General features: G+C 32.2%; 1 protein-coding gene across 1 annotated transcript; it reads right to left on the bottom strand.

The window, feature by feature from the left end:
• Nucleotides 1-1,764: 1,764 nt before the first annotated feature.
• On the bottom strand, nucleotides 1,765-10,331 carry LOC142347946 (sushi domain-containing protein 2-like). The gene is made up of 2 exons (XM_075399111.1): nucleotides 9,602-10,331; nucleotides 1,765-2,066 (listed from the first exon to the last, which is right to left on the bottom strand). Exons 1-2 carry the CDS (start codon nucleotides 10,326-10,328, stop codon nucleotides 1,765-1,767), a joined length of 1,029 nt encoding a protein of 342 aa, XP_075255226.1. The 5' UTR covers nucleotides 10,329-10,331.
• Between the last annotated feature and the right edge of the window lie 1,132 nt (nucleotides 10,332-11,463).

Here is an 11,463-nt window from a genome sequence, read left to right as displayed (position 1 = left end):
GTTGTGTTCTACATTTATAGGATGAAATTTTCTGCAAATTTTTTGCTTCTGTTTTTTTTCCAATCCATTAAAGAGCTAATCAATTTGTGGTCTTTGAGGAAATTTGTTAACTGTTATTTTATATTTTTGAATGAAGCTTTTTCACAAAATGTTGTTTATTTGAATTTACTTAGCAAATAATCATAAAGATGTAGGAAAATAAAATTGTGTTTTTAAGGAACCTATTTGCCTTGTACTAAAATACCTAAATAAAAAACAAAAACGTTGCAATCGATAGAGCCATTCGAGATATCTTGCGTCATGAAGGTTAAAAGGCATCGCAAATTTTAAGCCCCCAATATCTCCTAAAGAACCAAACAAAAAAGTAAACAAAGTACCAAAATATCGATCTGAATAGGTTTTAGTTAGTAAAACAAAAATTGAGGTTGATTTGCATATATCCATTTGAGATTTCTGTGCAACTCTTGCGACAACAAAAGGGAATCAAGGATATTTCGCATGAAATTCATTGTGTATTCACCCGGGTCAAGGTGTTACCGCCATTCAACGCAAAATTATGTAAGATAAGCGGTGAATGCAGTGAAATTACATAAATCAGGCGGTGATTGCGGTAAAAAAAAACTTTTTAGCCTGGTAGCGGTGAAATTACATAATTTTACCGCTTAATTTAGCAGTGAAAATACATAAATTCACCGCTTTGAAAAAAAGTGTCCAAAATATGTAAGATAAGCGGTGAATGCGATGAAATTACATAAATTCACCGCTTAACTTAGTGGTGAACCTACATAAATTCACCGCTCAGAAAAAGTGTTAAAATTGTGGGAGAACAGCAGTGAATGCGATCAAATTACTCAAATTCACCGATTATCTCATTGGTGAAATAACATAAATGCACCGCTTAGAAAACGCTTCGAATTGTCTTTTGTTCAACGAAGTTAAGATACATTTATTAAAAGACGCACGGAAAATTTACCCGCGAATAATCATACCTCTTTTTGAAACTTTTTTAAGTGGTGAAATTATGAAATTTCACTACTAGAGTAAGTGGCGAACCTACAAAAAATCACCACAATTCTTCGCTAAAATTTGTAATTTTACCGCTTATCTTACAAAAATTCACCGCATTAGACCAAAATTTGCGGTGAAAAAAAAACTTTTCACCGCTTATCTTACATATTTATCCGATTTTTTCTCGACCCGGGCAGTGAAGAAATTTTTCCACTGCATTCCCACAGCCGAAAATGTGACATCTTTTAGGCAAAAGTTGCGTGAAGTGAGCAATTTTAAACATAACCGACTAAACGTCGGAAGAATTGCTTTTGAACGACTAGTGGGAGCTCTAATCAATTGCAGCCTGCTTCAGTCGGGAGTCGGGGGGGGGGAGGGGGAGCCTAAATGGGACTAAGAAGTTCTATAGTGGGCTTCAAATAACCACATTAGAGGTTAACATATACCACTATTAATATTTAACAAGTAAAATTTAAATAAAAAATGACACCAGTTTCGGCGCACTTTTCAGTTGACTTTTAGTATTAAATTGCCGCCAAATGAGTTCAGCTGCTTGAAATTGTGATTGAGAGAGAATTTTTGATCACGCGAAATTCAAAAAGTCAAGGGCGTAAAAGTCACTCGAAAAGTCATAATTGTCAAGCGAAAATTTCGCATAAAAAAAGACACACACGTTTACAATAATGGCTATGAACTACGTTCAAGAGCAATTAATAATAACCACGGTAAATTTCTTTAAAAACTTGTTTTTGGCGGTTAAAGATTTGTTTCACTGCACTCAACAATAAAACAGAGTCTGCTGCCAAAATTCCAATTTTTTTTGTCCAATTCCATAAAAAAACAACTGCTCACCTGTGCAGCTTTCTGTTCCACTTCGGGGCTCTCAAAAACAGTATCATAAATTGGAGTGAAAGGAGAACCCGTTTCAATCTCTTTCTCAATTTCATCTCGAATTGACTGTACTGAGAAGAGCCATCCTGACCTCTCCACTTTCCACGAGTTTCCAAATTGCCGATGGAGAGTAAGAAGATCTGTGTCTAGATCAAGAATTGTGCCATCTAAAAAAAAACAAACTTAGCGTGTTAATTATCTATTTTTTGCACGAATTGTTTACGAAAACTTATACATTTATGAATAGTTCTATATTTTTAGAGGATTGTCGCTAGAATAGTAACTCTTTTGTTGATTAACTTTGGTTGCATATGAATGTAAAGGTTGGAGTAGGCTTGATCAAAGTTATAAATTGCACAAGCAATTAGTCCAGTTGAAAGCGTAACAGCAAACATGAAAAGGGTAGTAAAAAGAAAGGGAAGAAAATTCCAATTCACAAATACACAACATTTCTTTTTTTTATTATACTCATTGTTTTTTCTTGCTTCTGAGTGAAACGAAACTTGATACACCTTGATAAGACATGCATGATCTTGACATCTCTTGCAGATACTGAAACATCTTGCCGAGAACTTGAAATACCAACATTTCATGGTACATCTTGATAAGATCTTGGTAAGATCTCATCAAGATAAACCAAGAAAATGTCATGTAAGCTCTTGACAATTTCTTGACAAGTTTTGATTACATTGTTTATCAATTTCGATCAAAGTTCGGTTTATCTTGTCCCAAGAAATGAAAGAGAATTCTTTTGTGAACTAAAAGTACAAATTGAGGCTAAAGAGGATCAGTGCCGATTCTCAGCCCAAAACAATTCATTTCTTAATAAATGAAACTTTAATTCAAAACAAAAGAAGTCGAGGGGCGTTTTAAATTGTTCAAGAACTATGGGCTTTTCTTGCTTCACCTTAATATAATTTTGTCCCAATTTAGACTCAACTTCTTTTTTCGTTGCAGAAAAATTGAGGAAAGGTTGCTTTATGGGAGTGCTAAAAACTAAATTAACAAGACTTGAAAAATCTTGTTAAGATCATAGTGATTCTTTTCTGTTTATTTTCTTATCAAGATCTTATTTCTTGAATTTTTAACAACGATCTTACAAGTTTGTTCAAATATAGACTAATTTTGGCAATATTGAATACCGTTAGCATATATTGACTCCAAGAGTCTTAGCGAAATCTTAGCAAGATCTTGAATATTTTATCACGCTTCTTATCAAGATGTTCCAAGTTTCTTTTCACTGGGTCCTTCATATGAAAAAAATAGAAGTGATTAAAAAAAAATTGTTCACTATCTTGGTTTGTTGGTATCATGAGAGATTTATATTCCGTTCAATCACTCTAATCAATCCCAACTGAACTCTTACTTGGAGAAATTTTCAACTCAAGCTTAATAAACTCACAGAGAGATTACCGGAGGACGGGCGATATAGTGTGAGACACTTACAGAAGCTATTTAATAACCAAAAAAAACAAGGCTAATTCAGAAAAATGCAAATTTTCTGCCTGTAATTTTGAAATAAAAAGCAGACGACACAATTTAAGAATCTAAAGTTAGAACAAAATTAGGTCAGGTTTAAACGAAATGCAGCGTTCATTTGAAATCTCAAAATTGAAAACTATTTGATAATATCTAACACCGTTTATTATCTTTTCAAGCGTAAATTAAGCAAATATATCACTAATTCGGGATAGAACAAGACAAAATGAAATTTTTACTTTTGAAACGGTTGAAAACAGTCATGAAAGTAACCTATCAGAAACTGCCTAGTCTCAAAAATACAGTAACTTCAAACGAATTGTTTTTGTTTGTTAAAGTGATTACGGAGCCTTCTAATAGTTCAAATGGTTTTTCGTTCCGACCCCACTCAGTAAGAAGAGGAATTATATACTCAAACGATTTTTTTGTGTTCAGTCAATTTTTGCCGATCAATATATACATCATAGAGAATTGCATGTAGTATCATAAGAAATCCTTTTGAGTGTAGAATTGGAAAATAAGATTTTTCTAAATTTCTTTTTTTTTCGAGAAGTTATCCAGCCTTAAATTTTTTGTGAACATATGATATTTGAATTGCTTTTGGTATTTACTGTTGGTGTCAACTTTGTTCCATTTGGGTATAATTTTGCTGAATTTCTGTACCAAATTGTTTTTTCCAAACTTTTTTGCTTAAAAATGGGAAAATTAGTTTTTTATAGTAGACTTGAAAAATCTTGTAAAGATCATAGTGATTCTTTCTTGTTTATCCTAACAAAATTTTTTACTTAAATTTTTAGCAAAGAAATTACAAGTTTGTTCAAATAATGACTCTTTCTGGCAATATTGACTAGCGTTAGCATATATTGACTCCAAGGATCTTAGCAAGATCTTAGCAAGATCTTTTATATTTTATCACGCTTCTTATCTAGATGTTCCAAGTTTCTTTTCACTGGGTCCTTCATATGAAAAAAATAGAAGTGATTAAAAGAATAAAAATAAATTGTTCACTATTTTGGTTTGTTGGTATCATGAGAGATTTATATTCTGTTCAATCACTCTAATCAATCCCAACTGAACGCTTACTTGAAGAAATTTTCAAATCAAGGTTAATAAACTCACAGAGAGATTACCGGAGGACGGGCGATATAGTGTGAGACACTTACAGAAATTATTTAATAACAAAAAAAACAAGACTAATTCAGAAAAATGCGAATTTTCTGCCTGTAATTTTGAAATAAAAAGCAGACGACACAATTTAAGAATCTAAAGTTAAAACAAAATTAGGTCAGGTTTAAACGAAATGCAGCGTTCATTTGAAATCTCAAAATTAAAAAAAATATTTGATAATATCTAACACCGTTTATTATCTTTTTAAGCGTAAATTAAGCAAATATATCACTAATTCGGGACAGAACAATACAAAATGAAATTTTTACTTTTGAAACGGTTGAAAACAGTCATCAAAGAAACCTATCAGAAACTGCGCAGTCTCAAAAGTACAGTAACTTCAAACGAATTGTTTTCTTTTTGTTAAAGTGATTACGGAGCCTTCTAATAATTCAAACTGTTTTTCGTTCCGACCCCACTCAGTAAGAAGAGGAATTATATACTCAAACGATTTTTTTTGTGTTCAGTCAATTTTTGCCGATCAATATATACATCATAGAGAATTGCATGTAGTATCATAAGAAATCCTTTTGAGTGTAGAATTGGAAATTAAGATTTTTATAAATTTCTTTTTTTTTCGAGAAGTTATCGAGCCTTAAATTTTTTGTGAACATATGATATTTGAATTGCTTTTGGTGTTTACTGTTGGTGTCATCTTTGTTCAATTTGGGTATAATTTTGCTGAATTTCTGTACCAAATTGTTTTTTCCAAACTTTTTTGCTTAAAAATGGGAAAAATAGTTTTTTATAGTAGACTTGAAAAATCTTGTAAAGATCATAGTGATTCTTTCTTGTTTATCCTAACAAAATTTTTTACTTAAATTTTTAGCAAAGAACTTACAAATTTGTTCAAATATTGACTCTTTCTGGCAATATTGACTAGCGTTAGCATATATTGACTCCAAGGGTCTTAGCAAGGTCTTAGCAAGATCTTTTATATTTTATCACGCTTCTTATCTAGATGTTCCAATTTTCATTTCACTGGGTCCTTCATGTGAAAAAAATTTTTTTCAAACTTTTTTGCTTAAAAATGGGAAAATTAGTTTTTTAAAGTAGACTTGAAAAGTCTTGTTAAGATCATAGTGATTCTTTCCTGTTTGTCTTAACAAAATTTTATTTATTGAATTTTTAGCAAAGAACTTACAAATTTGTTTATATATTGCCTCTTTTCGGCAATATTGACTAGCGTTAGCATATATTGACTCCAAGAGTATTAGCGAGATCTTAGCAGGATCTTTTATATTTTATCACGCTTCTTATCGAGATTTTCCAAGTTTCTTTTCACTGGGTCCATCATATGAAAAAAATAGGAGTGAATAAAAGAATAAACATAATCTTTTCACTATCTTGGCTTGTTGGTATCATGAAGATTTATTTTCTGTTCAAGTACTCTAATCAATCCCAACTGAACTCTTACCTGACGAACTTTTCAACTCATGCTTAATAAACTCACAGAGAGATTTCCGTAGGACGGGCGATATAGTCTGAGACACTTACAGAAATTATTTAATAACCAAAAAAAACAAGGCTAATTCAGAAAAATGCGAATTTTCTGCCTGTAAATTTGAGTCAAAAGCAGACGACACAATTTAAGAATCTAAAGTTAGAACAAAATTAACTCAGTTTTAAACGAAATGCAGCGTTCATTTGAAATCTCAAAATTGAATAATGTTTGATAATATCTAACGTCGTTTATTGTCTTTTCAAGCGTAAATTAATCAAATATATCACTTATTCCGTGATAAAAAAAGTTTTTTTATATTCAATCAAATTTGTTAGGAATACATTTTGAATGAAATTTTTCATAGTTGTTAGTTTTTTATATCAATTACAGGCAGCCAATATTTGCATAAAGATTCCTTCAATAAAAACCTCAATTGTGCTGAGATGAGAGGCAGTGAACGCAAATTTTGTCATCAGGGATTACTTTATGGTTTTATGGCTTCGGTATCATGTGTTCTCGTAAACTATCAATGAATTTTTGTGCTTTACACGCAATTTTTACACTTCTTGTATTACTATGATTTAATTGAAAGTGAAATTGGCTTCCTAAAATTAATTAATTGAAATTAGCTAACGCTTTGAGTTGGTATTTAATGGTTGTTATGACTCTGGAAAATTTTTCCTAGAAAAATCTAACAGATTTTGAACCGTATTCCAATTTTAAATTCATTTCTCCGAACCTGTTCCTCAAACCCATTAATTAGAGTCCCCATATAGTTTTTGCTGAGCTAAAAATTTTTTGTTTAGCAATTTTTCGCTTCAATTTTTACCTTTATGACTTTGCTTTTACAAATTCTCATATTTTTTATTTAGACATTTGTTTGGTACTTTTTGAAGTCCTATGACCCTACTATACAACGTTGACAGGTCCCAATGGCGGCGAAAGACAATCAGTTGAACTTATACAAGATGTTCAGCGGAAGACTTGGGGTTTGAATGACGCTTATACTATACTTTGACATCTTTCTTTTCAAAGTTTTTGTTTTGCCTGCTTATAATTTTATTTGTTGAGATCGTATGACTTATCCTGATTACTGACAAGTCTCTCGGATTTTTTAGTTAAAAATTATCTAATTAAATGCTTTCTTCTGATAATTAATGATTTCAAGTTTCTCTTTTCTTGTTGTGGTCTTAAGAACTATTTTGAATGATGAAAGTCTTTTTTTGCTTTGTATTGCCAGAATTGTTCAAATTATTGAATTATACAAATTATTCCGTCGAATGACAGCTAATGGTTGTTAACGATTTGGATTTTATTTTTTTCAAGAAATTGATATTTTTTGAACTTTACTCTTCTTTTCCTTTTGTCTACCGGTAACTAAGTCACGTCAATCAGAAATCCCATCCAGTTTCTGTGGATACACAAATTATTCTCCATGTTGCTTTTTAGTTACAACCGAAATTTGATTATTTTAGCAATTGTGCGTTTTCATAAAATTGATGAATGGTCAGCATTTATTCTTCTTTTAATTGTCTTGTGATATATACCTTTAACAAAAACCGACAAAACATAAATAATAACTGAAATAAGAAGATTTAATATTCAGTTGGTTGCTAAGAATTTAATGGCTTGAATACTTTACTGAGTGTTTATTTTGTAGTCCTTTCACATGACAATCTCACCAAGGATGATTGTCATTGTTCTTCAAGGAGTTATATGCAAATCTATCCCGCATTTGTCTGATTAATGTTAATTGGTCGTATGACTTTTAAAATTGATTGGGTTCAAAAAATCTAATGGGTTTTTGAACTTCGACCTTTTTTTTGTTTCTTTGAAGTTCTTATCTACTCTCATTATGGACAGGTCAAAGTTGATATTTTTTGACGAGTAATTTTCTTGCTTGAGGTTTTATCTGACGGTATTTTACTTTCTTACTAAGTTCTTTTAAATTCAGATATTGATTTTTTGCCGTAAGAATTGTTTTGTTTTTGAGTTGTTTGTGTATGCTTGTGGTCTTTTTACTAGCAGGTCTGGAAATTTTCGAATATATTTATAATTGTTAAACAATTAAATGAAAATATGGACGCGGATGGTCGGAACATTATGTGCGAACGCACATTACCGAGCCTTTTTGTTCTTAATATGTTTGAGCAAATTATTTCTTACTTTTGCACTTATAGCGACTTGAATATTTTTATAAGAAAGTGGACTTATAAGTGTAAGTTTATCAATTTAGGGGGTAAACAAGAACTGGGAGAGAAAATAGGTCAAAAATTTTCTAAGGATAATGATCGAAATTTTCTTATGAATAATATACATCAGAAAATTAAAAATAAACTGAAGTGGCAAAAAGTCGACTGCCGATTGTCAGCAAAAAAGGTGTTTCTCGTTTTTCTCTGCAAATACTGCAAATTTTCTATGTCTCTACTGCAAATTTCCTATGCTTGTACTGCAAATGCTTACTGCATATTCTCTATGTTTCTAAAAAAATTGCTGTTAGCTAAATTTAGTTTTTCGATGAAATGAGAAAGGAGTCTAAGAAAATTTCGTACGGCACTCGTGACTGATTTTTTTTAAATAGTTTTTTACGCAAAAGCAATATCTGCCTTAGGAAAAAAATTACAGAAACGTTTACAAATATTTATTACTATATAGACGAGAAGCCCTACTTCGCTCCTGATCTTTATCGAAGTGTTGATTTACTTTGGAGCTCAACAATTAGGTTAAAATCAACCTTTTATAAACATTTTATCGGGACTGTTTTTTATTCGACAAATTTTTGATTCAAAGAAATTTTTGTATAATTGATCAAATATTTGAAAAATTAAAAAAATGTTTGCTGCGTTAATTAGCGAAGCAATATGTCTTTTTACCCTTTATTATGATTAGTTTTCCATTGTTTGGGACATTTTAGAATACTGAATCCCCTTACATGAAAAAAGCAAATTTTCTTGAGTATATATACTTGGCAATATTGCTGTTTTCCACACACATGCATTAATATCAGGAAAGTAAGCGAGTGCGAATATGTCCGACACGCTCAAATTATTGTATATAGGTTGGTTGATTTTGTATTTTACAATTTGTGCAATCTAGGACAAGTGTAATTGACTTTAATCATTTGATCATTTCTTTAATCGTGGTGATTTGTTGCCAATTGTCGCATTGCTATTGTAGCTAGATTGCGCATAAAGGGATGTGACAGAATTAGGAAGGAATGGCAATGATATTCGCATTGTCGTTGATCTCGGCAAGTTTTGCTAATATGCGAAAAACAACAAAACGCTTTTATTTTTGTTCTTTTATGAGCGTAGAGGATTTATTTTTGGGTTGCGTTGAGATAATAGCAGAAATAAATAGCAGAAAAAAATATGAGTTTTAAAATAGCAGAAAAAATATGAGCTTTAAAATTGTACTTATAAATCTTTCTCATAATCATTAATTTCACTTTTTCTTCTAAATGTTTTCAATGATGATAAAATGGTACAATGTTCATTAAAATGAAAATGTCATATTTATAACGTCATATGCAATTTATACAAAGTGGATCGAAGCTGTAGCCATTATAATAAAAAAAATCCTCTGATCAATATTAAAAAGGAGCTCTCTAACCTTCACTCTGAAAGTCATCAGAGGAGTTCCCGTTGTAAACGCCCATCAACCCAACAGTACTTCCTTTGAAAGTTGGAGGCACAGAAATGATCAGATTCAGCAAATTGTTCACAACTTGCACCAAAACTATCAAGTTGTTTCCCAAAAAGTGGAACTTGTACGTGTTGTCATCATTGTTCTCTTCAATCTCAATATTTGACAGAACGTATTCTTTCAGCAGTCCCAGTTTCCTAGCGTTACCATCAATAGCTAATGTGAAAGTTCCTGCATCGCTTATGTGACATTCAAGAACCACTTCGTCAAATTTAATGGCGATTCCTGAGAACACAGTTCCGTTTCCCATTCTTCTCATACTTCCCTGAAGTGTTGTCGGATTCTCGTGGGAAGTGACTAGCAATGTGAAAACTCCGAGTCCCATAAATGGAAAACTTTTTCCATCGATAGTTTCAATATGCGGGTCACCTTTGTTGAATCTGACAGGTCGCGGCCAGTAAAAACCAGTTATGGTTTTCCTTTTGCTTTTGAATTTTTCCAAACACTCTGGGCTATTGGGAGGGTTCTGGGCACAGCATGTTGTGAAAGGGTGCAAATCTTGCCAGTAGTGGTTTGCCAGATTGTGGATAGAATTGAATTGTCTGTGCATTCGACCAGCTATATATGTTCCTCGTTGATGGTTTTGTCCGTCAAGAAGAACTCCATTGGCATAGCAGCATTGATTTGACACCATTATGGTACTACAGTAATTGTTTTTTTGTATTAGTGCCTTGTCATGAAATGATTATGTTTATGTTGCCGACTTACTTTGTACAATATTTGAAAGTTTAAGTCTAATTTTAGTCTTCTCACTATTAAAAATAACCTAGTTTATTGTCTAGACTTCAATTGTTGGATAGAAAAAGGTAAATAACGGCGTAATTGGCATATTTTCTCTGTTCTTGGGATTAGTTTACCAAGTCATCCCAGGTCACATGCTCGTATACTTAAATTTCAACCTCCGGTTTGACAAAAATGCAGCTTGTCCACCTTTGAAATTCGCCAGACTTATATGGTGACAGAGCTGAAACTTTCGTATGTCGGTACTTAGGCTTATTTGGTACCGCACATCTAAGTTGTGGAACTTCGTTCAAACTGCGCTAAAGAAGACGCTAAAGAAGTTCACAAGAGTAAAAAAAATTAGAAAGAGAGAATTAAAAAGAATGTTTTCAATCCATTAGTTTTTGTTCTTTAATTAAAACTTTTGATCAACTATTCATTTTGCATAGTAAGATGGTTCTTTAAATCATCCTCGAAATGCTGATTCCGCTTTAACAAATTTTCAGCATGGGACTGTCAAAAATATCTTGTATACTACTACAGCAACAAATATGTGATCTATCCCAGGTTGACCAGACTTGGAACACTTACTAAGACCTTACTTCGGCACTGTATAGGTCTTAGAAAAAATCCATACTTAGTCTTCTCAAGTTTACTCCGGCACTGTACTGCGCCGTACTAAGATTTCTAAGGTGCCGTGCTAGGGCTGCATCAAGATTAATAAGGTGCTGTAGTAAGGCCATAGCAACATTAATACGGTGCTCTTAAAAGTGGGATCGACCAAATACTGTCGGAAAAATCTATAATCACGTTAAAAACTGCCTGCTGAGAGTTTTCCGGTATAGTTTTTGTGGATTTTCACTCTTCCTTTTTCCTTCCGGGATTGGGACCGGCAGTGTTGGAGTTACTGAAATAAACTATAGGAGTACTGATATAGCCTAGTAACAAGCGTACTTGTAGAGTTTTCCAAAACCAACAAAAAAACAACAATTGAAAAAGTAAGAAAAATCAACTTCAAATACATGATACTCCTGCAAAATTGTTGGAAA

Source organism: Convolutriloba macropyga, chromosome 10 (genome assembly GCF_964194025.1).
Source record: "Convolutriloba macropyga chromosome 10, txConMacr16.3, whole genome shotgun sequence".
Classification (NCBI taxonomy): Eukaryota; Metazoa; Xenacoelomorpha; order Acoela; family Convolutidae; genus Convolutriloba; species Convolutriloba macropyga.
The sequence above is the reverse complement of the archived record's forward strand: the minus strand, read 5'-3'. Positions and strand labels throughout refer to the sequence as shown.

Coding starts and splice junctions, on each gene's coding strand:
- LOC142347946 (XM_075399111.1), bottom strand. CDS start 10,328: ATGGTGTCAAATCAATGCTGCTATGCCAATGGAGTTCTTCTTGACGGA. Junction 2,067..9,601: donor TGATGACTTTCAGAGTGAAG/GTTAGAGAGCTC, acceptor GTTTTTTTTTAG/ATGGCACAATTCTTGATCTA.